Source organism: Sylvia atricapilla, chromosome 4 (assembly GCF_009819655.1).
Source record: "Sylvia atricapilla isolate bSylAtr1 chromosome 4, bSylAtr1.pri, whole genome shotgun sequence".
NCBI classification, from domain to species: Eukaryota; Metazoa; Chordata; class Aves; order Passeriformes; family Sylviidae; genus Sylvia; species Sylvia atricapilla.
The window spans coordinates 45,213,942-45,233,302 of NC_089143.1; the positions used below are offsets into that span (position 1 = coordinate 45,213,942).

Genomic DNA, 19,361 nt, shown 5'->3' on the forward strand with positions numbered 1-19,361 from the left:
AAGGAGACCTGGATAAGACATATGAGATGATGGCTCTGATGACTCTGACAGTGTTCTTTTCAAATGAATATTAACATTTTTCCAGGGACATAGTATCAAGTTGTGCACAGTGAATGCCTTGCTGCTGTTATTTCTACGGTTTTTTCAGCACAGGCCTGTTTAACACAGCAATTCAGTATTAAAGAATACATTACTTATGATTTTCTTCTTTGGATGAACAGCGTGTTATCAGCTAGTTTGAGAATCCACAAATTTCATTTCATTCTGCCTTTACCATCACTAAACATGTGTAGCCCCAGAGTTCTGCTTACCTCTGTGCCCTTATCAGTGGTGAAAGGTATCCGGTGTCCTGAAACAGATGAGGATCATCATCTGAACAAAATGAGAGATTTGGGACATTCAGCATCTAGTTAATATTTATGATAGCAGTAAGTTTTTTATTTGAAACAAAACTTTTAGGGCAATCCCATTAGAGTGGCATGAGCTGAGCACAGTTAGAAGAAAGCAGACCTTTTCTCCTGTCCATCTTGCTGCAAGAGAGGTTTGTGATCTGAGAAGTTTCTGCTCTATCAGTCTGTAAAACAATTTCAGACAGTATTGAATCACACGCCTCTTTATTTTTTTGGTTGCTCTTTGTTCTTCTTTGTGACTTGATATTGCACTATTTCAGGTATTTTTCTTAATTTTTTATGCTATCTGGTAGTAGGTCTTTGCATAGTTAATTTAATTTAGTTTTAGTTAAATTTCATTTAGCTATAGAATATGTGTCTTAACCAAAATGCTTTTTCACTGGTTTCATGGAAGGGTAGTAGAGTTTTCATGTTACATTTTAGGTGAGAAATAACAAGCAAAACCTTTGTTTGCTTTCACCACAAAGATTTTGAGAAGGTAAAAAGGTGGGTTTTATACAGTAACAAAGTTTATTATGCATGCAGTTCACAGCCTGCAATCTGTAGGCTTGGAAACAGATAACAGGTTCTGAGTTGCTTGCAGAGAATATAGAGTAGTTCTGTATTTCATAAAGTGGTGAAAAAGCTGTTGGGCATTTGCATTTAAATTTGTCATGAATTGCTGCTAGGTACCCAGTATCTTCTTGAAAGGTTATTTTCATGGGGGTGCTTTTCTGCTTTTTAAAGCTCTCTATTATTCTCTTCCTTTTTTTGATAGTGCACTGGGATAAATACTTCTGGTTATTTAGATGCTCTGTTTGATCTTGACAGACAGATGTGTTTCCATTATATCATACTCTTTGAAAATGATACTCCATTTTGCCTGTTTATGCAGCCTCGTATTGAGAAGAATTATATCCAGTTATATTTAACATTCATGTAAAGGCACAAAAAATGAGGAGGAAATGTTTGCATCCAACTTCTTTTCTCCCCCCTCCTTCATAGAATTCTTCATTTGACATCTTTGTTCTGCATTAATTCTTGGTGGTAGGTAATGTTGAGTTATTCTCCTTCTGACAATGACAGATGGTAATTTCCTTAAAGCTGTAAGATCTTTGAATTGTTTGGTAGCAATTTATGTCTAGTTACTTCTTTCTCCTCCTGTGATAGTTTTTCTTTTCTTGTGCTAGGTTGGTCTTCATCAAATTTGTCAAAAGCTTGATCGCTATTTAAAGTATGGTTTTGGGGATCCTATGTTGTCTGTTAGCCACGCAAACAAAAAACCTGTGTTGTTAAAAGACAGGAAAACATCTGTGAGAAATTAGTTTTCCTTTGGAGCATTTGCCTGTTCTGTCGTTTGTTTCGTTTAATTTCACTGCAGAAGAATTGAGAGATAAATTTGTATGCCAGAAAATTCTTCTTATTAAGGACAGAGACAGGTGCAGCTTTTTAATTACAACAGTGTTTAATTTTCTATTGCTGCTGCTTTTTCAGATGAATGCACTGGACACACTTGGTCAAACAGCGTTGCACAGGGCTGCGTTAGCAGGGCACTTGCAAACCTGCCGGCTGTTGCTGAGTTACGGCTCTGATCCCTCCATCATCTCTTTGCAAGGCTTCACAGCAGCACAGATGGGAAATGAAGCAGTGCAACAGATCTTAAGTGGTGGGTAAAAGTAAAGGCTTGTGTATTTGAACTTCAACTTCTCCCTTTACAGCTTTGAATCTTGTTTCTTTCTCAGTGCAAGAGACTTGCAGTGGTTTTCTCATCTCTCCTTTCTGCCATCAAGTGCACACAACTACAGTATGTATTGTGCGGCACTTGTCAGAAAACAAATAGCTCTGCTCAGTTCAGTAATTTTGTGCAAATCGAGAAGAAAATAACCAGCTTGTACATGTAGAACATGCTGCTGTATGAGGAGATTGTAGGAAGGCACATGTGGGAACTTTTAGAATTCCTTTGGTAGCAAGTTCCAAGGCAACTGGAATATTGCTGAGCATGTAAGAAACCTTTTTCCCTGCGTCAGCCAACTTGTTAGGTACTCCCTACTTCAGCAATCACAAGCACAGTGTTACTGGCAGAAAAACACAGATAGTTGCTAAACTGAACTTTTACTTCAAATCTTTGCTTGTCTCACTTGTGAAAGTGCTCTGGTTAGTGCTTAGATACAATTTGTTTATATCTTGCATTAGAAAGATGAACAGATATTTGAAGAGAGTGCCACTCTTTTTCATATAAGTGCTTAAGGGTTTGCATCCTCTTATCTATGTTACCTTTGAATTTTTGCAAGTACAGAGAGGAATAATTGCATCAATAGTTACTACAGAGCAAGTAACTCACAGTGAGAAGTGCTGGTGGTCAAACAAACGCAGATATCCAGATAGATGAGAAGACCCATGGTAGCTAGAAACTTCATCTCCTCTAGTGTTTTCAACAGTATTGCCTTAAAACAGGACATAACAAGGAAAAAGCATTTTACAGCAGTGCAAGGGAAGGACTGTTTTGAAGTGTACCCACTCCTGAGATGTAGCTGGTTGCATGGCATTGCTAAAATATGCACATGAATGTACACATGGATCATATCGTATGTGGATTGAGAGAGAAGAATGTTGGTAGAATGTCAGCTTTAGAGTCAAAATCTGACTGATTGCTCTAAAACTAAAACTCCTTATTCAGACATTTTGGCAGCGTGAACCTGAACATCACAACCCCAGGTGCATTTTCACAAGTGACAACAGACCAACTTCACCCCACAACTTTGGAAAATATGTTGAGCGCAAGTTAATACAACTTAAGTATCTTCAGTAATCCTAAGCTGTCTTTTTCCCTATGTAGAAAGTACACCTGTGCGCACATCCGATGTGGATTATCGGTTGTTAGAAGCATCCAAAGCTGGAGACTTGGAAACTGTGAAGGTAGGTTTGAACAGTTCACGTGAATTTTCTGCTTTGCATTGCTATGCAAGGCTTGGGGATGCCTCTGCTACGTGGGCTGTGAAAGCAGTGCCCAGTGGATGGCAGATCATTAAAAAAGGGAAGTCATGGATCTTTCTTTTTTTTTCCCCTTCTAGAAAGTTGTACATTAAGATGTACTGAGATGTGTTTCTCTTGAGTTTCTGCTTGTTTAGTCTGCCAGTCCTTCACACAGTCATGTCTTCGATGGACTCAGATGTAGCCACAATCCTTTGATGTAGACCTTGAGAGTCCCAGAATCACAGTTGAATAGAAACAAGCCCTCATGTGCATGATTCAATCAGATGGCAAGCAAATACTGTTAATAGGTAGCAGACTTCATATTTTAAACCATCCTTATTCTGAAGGTGAATGGTCAGGCCGTGGATTCCCAGCATTACAGGAAAGTTTGATCTTGTTTTTGATACTTGGTCTGTGGACAGAACAGCCTGCAGATGGACTGTTGTGCATACTTTCCTACCTTGAACTTCAGCATGATACACAGTAATATTCAAACACCAGCAGTTTTGTGCACTGGCAGCTCCTTTGACTGCTAAGCTAAGTATTTCTAGTTTTCTGAGGGCAGTATAGGCTAGGTAATATATCTGCAGAAAGTTACATGGCCTTGAACCTGGTACTTGATGATGTAGAGGTTCACCCTGTCTTATGCATTAGAGACATTTTCACACTGCTTCTATCATTTAAGTCTTGTTATTGAAGTACTTTCAGCTGTAAATTTAGAACTGCTATTTTTTAACTTTGCATAATTGGAAAGAAATTTCCTGATACTTCAAAAAAATTGCATAATATAAGTGGGTCAAATTGTGTGTTGGAGTCTTTGAAGGTGGTAGTTTAGTTATTTTCTTTTGGATTTGTTTGTTTCATGTTTTGTTGTTGCTGTTTGGTTTTGGGAAGTTCCTTATTTGTTAGTTTTAGGTCTGTACTAGATTTTGGGTTCTTTTGTCTTCACAGCAACTTTGCAGCCCTCAGAATGTGAATTGCAGAGATCTGGAAGGCCGTCATTCAACACCACTGCACTTTGCTGCAGGATATAACCGTGTGTCAGTGGTGGAGTACCTCCTGCACCATGGAGCAGATGTGCATGCCAAAGATAAAGGGTACATTTCATTCCATGATATGTTCTGCTGTCCTCTATTAGTGTGAGACTTATATCCCACCTATTCATTTTGCTTCAGATTTCAGTGACCAGCATATTTTTCTCTTGAAAGTTTTTCTCTTTCCTTCTTGTACTGCATTGTTCCTGTGCTGTAGGGAGATTTATAGACCATTACAGCATAATTTGCTTTCTGGAAAAGCCATTATTGAGTACATACCTAGCACTGTAATACAGGATGCTTCTCTTCCAGCTTTTGCCCATTTTGGAGACTTTATTTTGCTTAAAAGCAGCCTTTAACTTGTTTTAGGTGTTCTAAAATTAGTTTTGAAAAAAATGGGGTAAAATACCAGGATTATCTCTGGTCATTTTTCTAATTCTGTTAGCCTTTATTATTAAGTTAGTTATTTTTACAGTTAATCAGTTCAATTATATGAACCATTTACAGGATTTTGTATTAATTGTGAAGCAGTATGGTTATGTTCACTCTTTTACTCCATATATTAGTTCAGAGTGGGGGATAATAATAAAAAATACTGGATTTTCGGGCTTACCCTGGAAGAAGTGTTTGGGTATCTTTCTGTATCTGTCAGATGTGCAGTACTTTCTAATAACTGCACTTCAAACACATTATGTAGCGTTATGTCTTTCTTAATATTTACACAAATATCCAACAGAACAACAGTGAGTCTTGCAATTTAGTTTTTATCTGTTATTAACAGCATTGAAGTTGCTTGTGGAAGCTGTGACATTAGGGCCTGCTAAGTATTTAAAAGTCTTGTGGATGAGAACTGAAGGAGGATAATTAAGTTTTAATTGACTTCTTAAATAGAGAAATAAAACCAAGGAAACTGTAAAGACTGAAAGATAACAATGATGTCTGATGAAAGTGGTAGTTTTATGTACTGATTGCATATAGGATTTTATTCTCTAGCTATTAATGCTTTCTCTTTGATTAGTGGCTTAGTACCCCTGCACAATGCCTGTTCTTACGGACACTACGAAGTGGCTGAGCTCTTAGTGAGGCATGGTGCTTCTGTCAACGTAGCAGACCTGTGGAAATTCACTCCTCTACATGAAGCAGCAGCAAAAGGAAAATATGAAATCTGCAAACTGCTTTTAAAAGTATGTGCTCAGATGTGTCTTAAAATGCATATATATTTTTTTCTGAAGATTAATTAAGGCAAAGCTAATTGCATTCAGTGAATTCTTTGTGGTATCTTTGAATCAATTTTCATCTTGCAACTGTCATATGGTTTCTTGTGTAATATCCTTGACTTAAAAAGACTCATCAGTACAATTACTATTTCCAGCACATGTATTAATACTGTTAGGACAAGACTCTGACACTGCAAAAATCAGCTGAACTCTTGTAAAACTGAGAACTCCCTACCTGGTCCTATCCATTCCTTTCTGAAATAGTTACTGCATTTAAGCAAATTTTTTTAATACTTATGCAAGAGTGTGTTACAGAGCAATAGCGGAAGGTGGGTCCTAAATGCTGTTTTAAAACTGTTATGTTAATGTATAATTTATCAAGCTCCTGGAGGAAATGCATGTTAATATACTGTGGCATAAATATTCATTCTACTTAAAGGAAGAACCTGTAAAAAGCATTAGGTAATGTGAAGAAGTTTCCAGTGAGAAACATGAGTTTAAGAAACTCATTAACATAAGGTCAGATCCTGCCCTGGGAGGGCAAAAGGGGTGCTAGAGTAGAATTTCATGCCCATCCTATTTCCTCTTTCAACCTTGTCTACTTAAGTCCCTCTGAAGCTTAACATTTAAAATAGGAGCAAGTCAGAATAAAGATAGTCTTAAAATAATGAGGATCTTCCTCAGCCACTTTTCATTTGCTGCTGCAAAGCCCCACTATTTCCCTCCTATATCATTAATTATTTCACTTGATTACCCAAAAAGCAGTCAAAGAGAGAGGAAGGATAGACTGAAGCACATCTACCGCAGAAACCAGGAGGTATTAAGGGATGTCTGTGGAGTAGGCATGGTGCAGGCCTGGAAGTAACACCCTAATAGAGATGTTAGCTCAAGCTATAGGAAAGCAACTTGTAATCTCTGAAGCATAGTGTTGCATTATAGACACTGGAGATCTCTGGCCTTTTCTAATTTCCACAGGGAATTTACCCGTATTTTGTCTTCAGAGGATCCTGAATGGATGTACAACAGGAAACACAAACGTGCTGAATTTTTTTTTTTTTCTAAATCACTCTCTCACAAGATAAGAGCTAAATATGCCCTTAAGGTGACATGGATGTCAAGTCTCTAGGATTCTGTGGATATGTGCTCACACCGCAGTTTACTCAGGGTTTCTCCTGCTGTTTTCTCTCTGCTGAGTTGTGGATGTTGAGCTTAACTCCTCCTGACTTGTGCTCTCGTGGTCTGCTTGAAGAAGGAAACAAACAGGCATTTTGGAGACAGTGTCTTTTTAAATCACCTTTCTTTGAAATTGCCACCTTCATTTGTTTCTGTGCCTTGGAAGGGGTCTCAGAAGACATTGCCTTTTCATTCAGAGATTTATTTTGGGGCATATTTGAATAGTTCCAATTTTGATGAGTTTTAAATTAAGGGATAATAACAGGTAATATCTTAGAGCAGTATAAAAAGCGTTGCATGAAGAGTGGTCTCTTCCTAAAAGAACAATGTATGTGTAAACTGGTTCTGTGTAATCAGTGCTCTGTCCCTTTCTGGCCCTTGCTCTTTATCCTTTACACCATGAGCACAGTTGTACTGCTTCCAAATATAAAGCAGTTAATTCTCTCTGTTCTCCCACTGCTGTTCTCCCATTCCCAGTCCAGTGGGAAGTGGCAGGGTAGACTTGCTGGCAGGGATTGGACCACTATGTTTGACTGTTCCGAAGAGGTCAGCCAGAGAACTATAGCACCACCAGCTGCCTCTGCTTTATCTGTCTTTGTTTTTTCCCACTGCTGCTGAGAGTGAGTAGGGAAGGAGCTGTCCTCCCACAAAACTGAATGTGGACGTGACTCACACCATATGCTCTATGTAGTTGTATGCTCCCCTTCTCATCCCCATGTGCTTCAGTACTGTGTTCTTATCACTGCCTGATTACATGTTTTACCAGCACAGATACACTCCAGCAGTCATCCAACTCCTCTTGTGCACCAAAATTTTTTTTCACTTCTTCCAAAGACCTGTAAACTGCTTGAGATGGCACTATTACCTATTGGAAGGTGTCGAGAAGAGTATTTTCATAGTTCCCTTCTGAAACAAGTGCGTGTCAATATCAGGGTGACATTTAGTAAAACTCAGAGCCTGGCTTTGCTAGCTCAGGAAGTTGTGCTCAGGAAATATTTCTGCCAGTTTTCAGGAGAAGAGGAGGACTGGCAGCAAGACACTTGCAGTTGGTTTTTCTTTCATGCTGCTGTGACAGTAAGAAATAGCTTTGTGCAGGAAATGCTCCTGAACATTCTTTAGTTGCACATAGAGCAGGGATGGCTCTTGCAGAGGGCTGCCATTTGTGCCTGTAGAATTGAGATGCACAGAGCTGAGTTTCAGACTAGTGCTTTTAGGCCTCACCCTTCTGAATTTATTTGCATGTGCCTACTGATCTATACAATTATTACTTCATTATAATAGGTCTGCAAAATCCCATCTTGTTTCGCAAAATAATGACACACTTACATGCACTGCTCTGCACGTGAGTGTGACACTAGCATTCCATTTGCTCTTTGCAGCACGGAGCTGATCCAACAAAAAAGAATCGAGATGGGAACACTCCTCTAGATTTGGTGAAAGAAGGAGACACAGATATCCAGGATTTACTGCGAGGAGATGCTGCTTTGCTAGATGCTGCCAAGAAGGGGTGCCTGGCACGAGTGCAGAAGCTGTGTACTCAAGAAAATATCAATTGCAGAGACACACAGGGAAGAAATTCAACGCCACTGCATCTTGCAGGTGGGTAATGTGCCACGTTTTCAAGGCTTCTATATTTATGGTAGGTCTATAGATGTAGTTTTCCAAAATCAAGATTGATATAGGAAGAGTTTCACAGAGAATTGTCCTGGACAAAGAGTTAACTATAGCCCTTGTATTTCAGGAGGTAATACAGTTACTAGGGAAGAGGAACTTCTGTGGTTGAAAAATTGCCTTAGCTTTTCTGTCTAATACTTTTTGTTAGTTTAGCTCTCCTAATACCTAATTTCTTTTCTTCTGCTTTTTCTACAGCTGGTTACAACAATTTGGAAGTAGCTGAATACCTTCTTGAGCATGGTGCTGATGTTAATGCCCAGGACAAAGGAGGATTAATTCCCCTACACAATGCAGCATCCTATGGGGTAGGTGCAGGCAGTCTTGCCATGAGTAGAACAGCACGGGACTCCTTGAAGTCAAATACCAGGGGATCATGTGTAGATGATGACAGGGAAGTGGAGATGTGTTACAGCTGGTGTTTGGTGGGAATCTATTGCTTGAGTTGAAGGACTACTGCACTGGTAATGTGGTTGCCCTCTAGGGCAAACCATCTGCTGCAGGGGGAGTGCAGTGACAAGTTCAAAACATTTTGAAGGAGGCAGACCCTGTATCCTCCATATAGGAGTAAGCATCTGTGTCCCAGTTGCACAGATGCCTAATAGATTGCTTATAAGCGGTTGTTGCTTGTGCACTGGGTGAGAAAGAAATCTCTTGTAAATAGTTGTACAGAGACAGTGCTTGAGAACTTCTAGCACTGTGCTTACAGTCAGAGAGAGGATCTGAAGCTCAGGAAGTAATGGGTTTGATGGTCTCATGGTACGCTTTGTCTGTTACTTCTTGGCCCTGGCACATGTACAGCAAAATCTGGGAAAGGTGACCATAATAGAGCCATGATTGCTTTTGTTTGAGAGTAAATGAAATAAAAAGTGCAGTGTTCACTTTGTTTTTAAAAACAGCATCAATGGAACTCAGTCTACACCATTTTTATTGTTTTTCTACATCAGTCTGGGATGGGATCCCAGTGTCCCAAAGAGCAAAAAGCCCCAAATCCTGATAAAAGATTAGAAATGCAGCACAGAATTGTTTTATGTTACAGGGTCCTAATACCAAGTAATATTGTTTATCAACATCTGCCATAAGCATTAATTCCCAGGATGTTGCTAAGATCTAGAGATAAATTCTGTTGAAAATACTGTGTTCTTTTCCTTGGTGTGAGAAAACAAAACACACATTTTACACAAACCCAAAACATTTCTTATTGGCATAGAGAAATGTCAGACATTGGTTTTAGCCAATTACAGTTTCTAAAAATCATAATGTCAATCTTACCTGGTTGCCTTGCTTCGTCTAGAAAACATTAAAAAGGCAATGTTTGTGGTGCTTTTTCCATCAGCTTATTTAGTTAAGAGTTATGACATACCTTTCCTGGCATCCCACACTTTTCTCTGAGCTGTCATCAGCCTGTTCAGATCTCTGTGATGGGAAGTAGAGAGGAGATGAGTGCTGGTTTCACAAGTTCATAGCTGGCAAGTTTCACAGGCTCTGCCTTTTCCTCACAAAGTTTCTTCAGTTCTCCCACCCAGCACTTTATGCTGTGTGTCCCTTAATAGGGCTTTCTGTGGCAGAAAAATCACAGGAACAGCAATTACTTTAAAAGTTTGGCAGAGAGGAAAAATAAATTTGGCAGTATTTTCAAACCACACTTGTTCAGACACCAAGCTGTTTCGTGAGAGCTTCAAAGAGTCAATTATCATTGAGAGAAACAAGGAAATCCACTGGCAATTCTTTGTGCTTCTGCTTAAAATTTCAGTGTTTCATGCTCTTACCCACTAATTTTGACTACCTGCTTTTTATTTTCTTTGCTGTCTTGTACAAGTGAGATCTACTGGTTAGAGGCAGGCAAAATTTCATTTGTTGGTTTTCTCTTATTTTTACTTGGAAGATTTCAAGGACAGTATATTGATGGAAGCATAGGGTTATAAGTCCATTACTTTTATAACCCATGTAAAACAGCTGTTCCTTGTGACACTCATAATACATTTTATCAATTACAGCTCTCATAAAATATGATTGAAGATAGGACAGATATGTGCTGCCACAATGAGTTCAAAGTCTTGCAAGAAAGAAAGTACAACAAAGACTTCTGTGTTCACACAGGGGTGGCTCAGTAGAACAACACATTGCTCTTCAGAGCTTCCGGTGTTGTAGCCCATTAAATTTACCAGTTCAAATTTGTACACAAATAATTTTTTTATGCAGGATTAAGTATCATGTCTGCTCCTACAGCTGGCACAAATTCCATGCTATGTACTTGGGACTTCATGGGGCTGGTGAATGATCTGGTTCTGCACAGACATAGATGACTGTGAAGCTGCAGTATAAATTGGTATCTGGAGAAATGTGTTGCTCCTGTGACACAGGAGGCAGAATGAGTTACAGGGAAGAGAAAACACAAGAGTCTCTAGGCACCATTACCTCCAGCATGAAAAAGAACTGTGTGTTTTACCAGTGTCATGTTAAGATGTTCTTGTGTTTTCCAGCATGTGGATATAGCAGCACTGTTGATCAAATATAATACATGTGTAAATGCAACAGACAAATGGGCCTTCACACCTTTGCATGAAGCTGCACAAAAAGGAAGGACACAGCTCTGTGCTCTGCTGTTAGCTCATGGAGCAGATCCAACTATGAAGAACCAAGAGGGTCAGACACCACTAGACCTGGCAACAGTAAGTTCATGTTAGCCAGCCACAGGTTGCTCTGGAGGATGTACTCTGCATATTAAATTAATTTCTATGACTCCATGGCATCAGCAGTCCTCAGTTTCCTTTGTGCTGAGGTGGAGAGAGGCATCTCCTGAGTGTCTCTTTGTGGCTTTTTATCCATGGGAACAGGCATTTTCCTTTGGCTGAAATCTTAGCATGGCTAGTGATTTAAGGTGTGCTTCTCTGGGCAGTCGGCGACACTTCTCCTTAAGGATTCACTCCTGGGATCAGTCACCTCATTCCCAGAAATAAAACTCTCTGAAATATCACTGATGATGGTCAGTCTGTGTACTGTTGGTGATTATTTCTTTGAACCTAGGAGGAACACCAGATGGGCCATTAGAGAAATGGGAACATTTAGTGGATTATTACGCTCAGTGCCTCCATATTACCTCAGTTCCTTTTTTTTAAAATTAACTCAAAAACAACATTGCAAAGAATTCATTCTACTTCCAAAATTTGTAGATGGCCAACAAACTTCCTAAAACTGGCATCTGTAAACTTTCTTGTAAATGGTTTAAAAGCCTAATAAGGTTATATAACATGTACGCCCCAGCTTAAACAATCTTGATGGAATAGGTAATGCAACCAAACTGGATGCTCTGTCTGATCTCAGTGTAAGATGTCTTTTATGGTTATTGATGTATTTATGGAGAGTTCAAGAAATATCCTCCAGAGTAATCTGAGCTCTAGAAAACTTGCTTTGTGATGAAGGATATGAAAATTATTTGATTTCTCTGGGGCAAAATAAGGATGTCTTAATCATGTTCTACAAGAACTTCTAAGGAGGAAATTCTTGAAGATGAGGGTGTTGCTTAACTTAGTCAATAAAGGCTAAATCCAACTGTTAGCTAGGCTCCAGTCCTTTTTTTCTGTTCTAATCAAGAGATGTGATTATAGCAAAAGCAGTGGTAGTCTTTCCACTGGAACCTTGTTCCAGTGCACCTGAAGTTGAGCCTGACAGAGAAATTAAGAAGTGGCATTTCCTGTCCTAGGTTTCTGAAGGGTTTCAAATAAAGTTGCTGCATTGTTCTTCCTGGCTTTAGCACATATAAAGTCATTGTGCCAGAAAGAAATTAGGTGTAGCTTCTTAATGTAGCTTTAGAAATAAGGACAACCTGATTCACCTATGTCTTGAGTGGTGAATCAAAATGTTCTTGCAACTGTGAATTCCCCTGTAACAGAAGCTGGCAGTTTTCTTTCTAATGGGGAAGAGAACAATCAAATAAAACAATTAAAAATTATTTCCAGGGGTCAGTAACTTGTGATAGTAGGACCTCATGTTGGGTGTTTTTTCTGTTTTTCAGGCTGATGATATCCGAGCTTTGCTGATAGATGCGATGCCTCCAGAAGCTTTGCCTACGTGCTTCAAGCCTCAAGCTACTGTTGTTAGTGCCTCTGTGATCTCGCCAGCATCTACACCGTCCTGCCTCTCTGCTGCCAGCAGCATAGATAACCTCACAGGGCCACTGGCAGAATTGGCTGTAGGAGGGGCATCAAATGCTGGGGATGGAGCAGCAGGAACTGACAGGAAGGAAGGAGAAGGTGCATTTGCTGCTGGACAAGTTTACATTGCCAGAAGTACAGTAGTCTAGTATCAAAATAGGCCTTGGTTTATCCGAAAAGCATTTCTGACTAGCCAGAAAATACTGTGCAGTTTGAATTGTTGTCTGTGTCTGATGCATGTTAACTGTTCACTATTAACTGTTCATCTGTGTTTGCTATCAGTCACTAGGTCTGACTACAAACGCAGATCTGATTAGGCACCCAGATGTTCATTGACTTTGTAAGGAAAATCCACTGAGAATTATTTTGAGGAAGGAGTTTTGATTGTGATGGCTGGGGGATTTTACCAAGGGTTTTTAAGCCCTTTGATTAGTATCTGGAGTCTATGCTTTAGGTCAGAATCTAAGGGGGTCACAGAACAAAAATATACCCACCCTTCTTTTCCTTCTCTTTGCAGTATGAGCCTGTATTTGTCACAGATGTTTGTGCTTTTAATATTTGATTCTGAAGAGGAAACAGTGATGAGCTTTGCACAGAGCTTTGGCACAATGGAAGTAGATTGTTTATTACAGACATAGACAAATTGATGGTAAAAAAAAAAAAATTGGAGTTTGGAATTTTGAGAGAATCAGTCATATTGCTTGGGTTTTTTGTTTTTTTTTAAGGTGGTTGGTTTGGGTTTTGTTACTTCAGATGTATAGGAAGTAAAAACTTGTTTCCTCTCTTATAGTTTCTGGTCTTGACATGAACATTACCCAGTTCCTAAAAAGCCTGGGTCTTGAACACCTTCGGGACATCTTTGAGACAGAACAGGTAAGTGGCAAGCCTCATCTCTATTTCTGTATTTAAGAGATAAACTAACATAATAAATTCTAGTGACATTTTAATTTTCTAATCGAATAAGGGAAGGAAAAACCCCAGACTTCACAACTACAGAGAAACAAGTGTGTTCCAAGTTTTCTTTCCATTTTCTGCAAATGAATTGCCAGATACAATATGATGAAGTTGAAAAGCCTATGAAGATATCTTTTCTTGTTGGATTCAGGTGTCAAGTAGCTTTCACTTACACATACACTGTGGCTGCCAGTTTGACTTGTATTCTGAGTCATTTTGGATATTGTGAACTTTGAACATGATGACTGTAATGAAGTTAGGTTCAAATGTCACCTGCATTGGTCCTTCAGCAGTCTTGACAGCAAAACAACCCTTTCACCAGCTGTAGTGCTACATGTGATACTTTGGTTAGATCTAGGAAAACCTCCTGTGTGACTATATGCTGAAATAAAAACCTAGCCTGGGAGTAGTCGCACTACAGAATGCAGAAGCTACATTTTCTGTTAGATTAGGACTATAGCATTAACTGGGTTTTGCCAGGCTAACTTTCAAATGTCTTTGAGAAATAGGGGAATAAAACCTGTGGATTTATCAGTAATTCACAATATATGAAAAGAGTACAACTGATGTAAGTTTCTCAACTTTACATTACGTTTTACAGCAGAAGTATCTGTAATGTACTTGTAGATTCCTTTTATGTACCGTTTCTTAAATTTAACATGATGCAGTTAAATAGATCTATTTACATGACTGAGATGGATGTACATGTGGAAATGAAAGGTACAAGTGCAAGAGACTGCATTTGATGATTATTTTTTCCTCTGGCCTCTGCTGCTAATCTTTTGTTGAGGAATCAGGAAACAAAGGTTCGAAATGTAATGTGTTGTTTACAATTCCAGCTGTTTCTATAAAATGTTCTAGGAGGTACTTCAAAGATAAAATACCATAGAACTTTTTCTGTTATGATATATGAAGCATAAGCTCTTCTCTTTAGTTTGGAACTCCTTCTATGCAGAAGAAAACCAGTCTCAAAGCAGCCTGTATGCTTCTCAGGTTTTCTTACTATTTTTCACACCTTCCTGTTGCTTAGCTGGTATTGTTCTACTTTTGCTTCCTTAACTCCTAACCTGTTAAGGTCTTCTCCTGCTAACAAGATATAACAATGCAAATTGGATTCAATATATTCATAATTTTGGAGTCATCTAACTCTTCCTGTAAGTTTGTTTGCAGAAAAAACAAGCTCATCTTCTTTAAACTTATTTTTTAAGCTGGTTTTTCCAGGCACTACCTTCACGTGCACTTTTTCACCTCAATTCGTTATTAGTAAGCTTGTAGAATATTAATTTCTGCTTGCGTGGTGAAAATAATAAATTGTACAATGCTGTGAAATGTTGAGTGCTTCAAAAGCCCTCCTATATTTGTTCCAGCATTTCAATGCATCCCCCTTCTATCTAAGTAAAAATGTTAGTGAGAACCAGCTCTTGTTAATTGGTGTGAGAAAAATAAAAGTTTTGCATAACTTCATGCTGTAGCAGCTGGGCATGGTCCTGTGATATGGAGAGGTTTGCCAGAAGGTGGCAGCAAGTAGAAGTGAAGCAAAGCATTATCTACCTTCATGCTCTTAGTTGCACCATGAATACTTTCCATTTTCTGAAGTGATAGGTCTCCAGCCCTGAAAGTCAAGCCAGGTCTGGCAAGTGATTTTTGTGATCTTTCACCTTTCCAGATAACCCTGGATGTGTTGGCTGACATGGGGCATGAGGAGCTTAAAGAAATTGGGATCAATGCATATGGACACCGCCACAAATTAATAAAGGGTGTGGAGAGACTTCTAGGAGGTCAGCAAGGTAAGTGTGACACTTTGACTGGCTTGTCTAAGGGTAGCACACAACGGACTACCCTGTTGTCACTTTCTCTAAATATAGGCATTGTCACCAGGTCTTGAAAGAATCTGAATGTCAGGAAAATATATTTGCTGCAGACATGGTGGCTGAGTGTGTTGTGTCAGCTAAAGAATATGCTAAGGAGATACCAGACCAAGCAATCACTTGTGTTTTCAGAGAATGGATACCCCAGAGGCAGCTTTGGCAGCTGTGCCCATTTCTCAGGACCGTATTTCACTCACAAAGGAGCTTTTGGATTGATTTGCCCTAATACCTACCCACAAGCCAATTATAACCTGAAGGATAGGCCTGATAGGGTTTTAGCTGCCTCGTGCTTCTGAGATGTTTCTATGGAAAGAGGAAGCAATAAAGGGCAATTATGTCCCACATGCGTTTTTCTTCTCTCTTTGAAAGCCTCTGCTGCTAATGAAAGCACTTTTATCTTTTTGAGGTTGTGCTTATGCCTTGTGTTTATTTTGCATTTCCTGCTGTACTGGGGTTGTTTAAGAAGAACAGTGAGGATGATGGATACAAATAGAGGTGGTATTGGTTTTTCCTGTTGATTTTTGCTCCTTTTCATTTCTTCTCTTTGCAGGTACCAATCCTTATTTGACTTTCCACTGTGTGAGTCAGGGGACCATTCTCCTTGACCTTGCTCCTGATGATAAGGAGTATCAGTCTGTAGAAGAGGAGGTAATCCAAGTCCCTTTCTTAATGCTTTTGGGGCCATGTATTTTTCTTCCCACTGATAACCTGTCAGCCAAAGTGTGCAATACAGGTGGAAAGTGCTAAAATAGGCTTTGGTGCATGAATTGCATATATCTGGCATGAAGTTTAGGGTTCTTCATTTGCCTTTTCATATAGAACAATGATAGAAATTATTTTGCTATATCCTGCCGGTTTTTTAGTAAGTGGTCTCTGCTCACTTAGCATTATCCCAGTTGTGTTTTGGATCTTTTCTTGATATTGTCTGATAGGGAGGGTTTGCGCAGCTTTCTATACATAGATGGACCCATGAAAATAAAAAGCTGCATGTGAAACCAAGGCATCAAGGCCTTGCAATTCTCTAGGTGTTTTCTGTGAACCAGCTTTTCTCTTGTCTCAGTGGCTTAGTTAATATGTAACCCAGATAAACAGCTCTTGGATAATTGAGAATTGACTGTAATTTTGCCTCCCACACACACACATGCTCTTTTATTTAAGTAAACTACAGGCACATACCATTTTGAAAGCAAAAATCATAACAGAAAAGAGACTTCCTGAAGAGTCATGTTTAGTAGAAACTCCATTTTACGGTGCATTTGCTATTTGTGTCATGTTCCTACACTATAGCACAGAAGTGTTTGGAGTCTTTAAAAAGGTCTAGATAATCAGGATTGCTGCCAGCTTAGATGGGCATATTTTTTATTAGTAGCTTCATAAACTGGAGTTTGTGCATATCTTACTTTATGAACTTTTCTGAAATAAAGGGTCACTTGTCTACCATAGTAAATGGGAATATTTATTTGAACTATTACAAAATATTGTTGCTGTAGATATAAATACTTCTCTAAAAGACACAATGAAAAACTATTTGAGGGAATCAGAAATGCTCTTCTAATGACATAGAAGAATTTACAGTGCGGATATTTCCCTAATACTAAGAAATGCAAACTAAACTCATTAAAATCACATTTGTTATTACTATGAAACAATCTTCTTGTATATTAATTTTCAAAGATTCTTTTTTCTAATTTAAAGAAGGTTTTCTAGCTATATATCATTTTGATGGCAAGTACCATTATTCTCCTTTTTCTTATGTGGATTTTTATTACAAGATTGGATAATTGCATCATCCAGCTTCCCTACTGTGGAGCAGCATAATGTGTTGGGTGCTTGAGAAATTAGGGTATACCTCAATTTAAAATTGAGAGGTTTTTTGGGTTTTTTTAACATCTTTTAATTCATTTTCCATCAGGGTTGTCTGTTGTTGCCAGTGATATACTGAGATATTGCAGGGATACTTTGCCTTGCTAGACAGGGTTATGTGCTGAACATTCAGTTTTGGTTTTTCCTGTAGATGCAAAGTACAATCCGGGAGCATCGAGATGGTGGAAATGCTGGTGGGATCTTCAACAGATACAATGTCATCAGGGTAAGTTTCAAAACCTCTCAGTTTTATGTAGTAAAGTATGTTAGTATTTAAACCAGAATCAGTTTAATGGTTTGCCCTTTTATATTTAAAGTTCTTTGTTGAAATGATACTCAAGAGCAAAGTTAACACAAGTGCTAAAATGAATGTGTGCTCTGCACAGGAGTGAGGGAGAAGTGTCCACTTGGGCTCCTAAAAGAGTCTGAAGAGCTGATGTTAAAGACAGAGGTGGTGAAGAACTTGATTGAATTTCAGAGGCCTATGACTTCTGTGTTTGACTCTTGCAACACAGATTTTTGTTTTTCTCAGTGTAGTCTTTTCTTGCCCTTTTAAAGGAGATTTGGGGTGTGTATGTGAAAGGAAGATCATGACCTCTAATAAGTTTTTCTCCCTATGCAAATTTCCAGCTTGACACCACCACCTTTGCATTTGCCAACTAGAAAAATGCATTTTCCAAGCCATGGTATTCCAGAAAATAGTGTTGTCTTTCTGAGGGAAAGTACACTTTCTGCTTTCTTTTCTGGGGAGAAGGAAATAGAGGGAATCAGAACAGAACTTGATTTCTGAGCTCCAGCAAACCTGTGCTGCCTATCTCTTTGAGAAGCAAGCCTGTGCAGAGCCTTTGCAACTTGATCCAATAGATCATGTGTCCTGAAGTAAACTGTGCTTCTGTTCTACTCCCAACCAATGGTGAAGTCCTTTACAGAAACCACAGTGGTATTAGAGCATGTGATTGAAATTATATAGAGAGATTACACAGCACACCTTGTTATTTTATAGGAAAAGAACCAAAAGTTGGTTCTTTTCATAAAAGAGGAACCTCAACTAGACAGCAAGTTTCAAAGACTTAGATGAGATCAGTCGACAGAGCTCAAAGCAGAGAGGGAAGGAGTTTCAGACAGTTTGTAGTTCCTTGTAGTATTGCAGACTCTGTAAGAAGTAGTCTGAAAATTGTCCTTAAACCTGAGAATTTAGGCTGCCATTTCACAGTCGTTTTAACCATTTCTCGGTGTGTGCTACAGAGTTGTTTGAGAGACTTCAGCCTTGCGTGCAGAACTGCCATGGGGTTTCTTCATAGCGCTGACTTGTCTTGCTGTCAGTTTCCCTGTCAAATTAATGTGAACTTCATGAAACTATATTTCATTTCAATTACAATTCAAATACGGGTGAGAGATTGAGGTGTTGTGGTAACAGCATGGTTGGATCTGTTGTTCTACTGCAGATTCAGAAGGTAGTGAACAAGAAGTTGCGGGAGAGATTCTGTCACAGACAGAAGGAGGTCTCAGAGGAGAATCATAATCATCACAATGAGCGCATGTTGTTTCATGGTAAGGAAGTAGTGTCTCTTTATATGTATTGATATTTAACAAAAAAAACCCCAAACCGTGAAAGGACCCACAGGCAATCTATGCGATTGATTCTATACAAGTCATTGTCACTATCCTATGCAAGTAATTGTGTTTCTACAGTAGAAATAGAGGACATGAATTGAGGGTGGTGGAGTTACTCTGTGTGGTTACTGCAATCCAAAAAGCTGCACTAGATAAGAAATACTTCTAGTATGTTTCAGTTGTTTAAAAAGGAGGAAGGTTTTTTGCTAAGCCGTATCTTGGTCATTTCCAGGGAAGCTGGTGGGATGATGTTACACTGCTGTGAGAAAGACATGGTGTCTTCTAAATGAGGGGAGCAGCACACAATAAAAACGTTTACCCTGCTGCTTCAGGCAAGCATCAGGGAAAGGAATCAAAACTAGCCATAAGTTTCAGCAAGATTTCTCTAGAAACGCCTGCAAATGACAATTGCCTGAAGCTCCTTCTGCCCTAGATTCTTTCATGATTTTGT

General features: G+C 39.0%; 1 protein-coding gene and 1 long non-coding RNA gene across 2 annotated transcripts in view; one reads left to right on the forward strand and one right to left on the reverse strand.

The window, feature by feature from the left end:
• The window catches only part of LOC136360476 (uncharacterized), a 254,845-nt gene that overhangs the window by 162,933 nt on the left and 72,551 nt on the right, over nt 1-19,361 (reverse strand). The window lies entirely within an intron of this gene.
• The window catches only part of TNKS (tankyrase), a 126,508-nt gene that overhangs the window by 98,253 nt on the left and 8,894 nt on the right, over nt 1-19,361 (forward strand). The window contains 13 exon segments of the mRNA XM_066317746.1: nt 1,884-2,055; nt 3,226-3,305; nt 4,314-4,459; nt 5,415-5,580; nt 8,166-8,385; nt 8,656-8,765; nt 10,941-11,129; nt 12,473-12,710; nt 13,402-13,484; nt 15,232-15,352; nt 15,984-16,081; nt 17,448-17,522; nt 18,742-18,847. Of these exon segments, the coding sequence (XP_066173843.1) occupies nt 1,884-2,055; nt 3,226-3,305; nt 4,314-4,459; nt 5,415-5,580; nt 8,166-8,385; nt 8,656-8,765; nt 10,941-11,129; nt 12,473-12,710; nt 13,402-13,484; nt 15,232-15,352; nt 15,984-16,081; nt 17,448-17,522; nt 18,742-18,847 (1,804 nt within the window).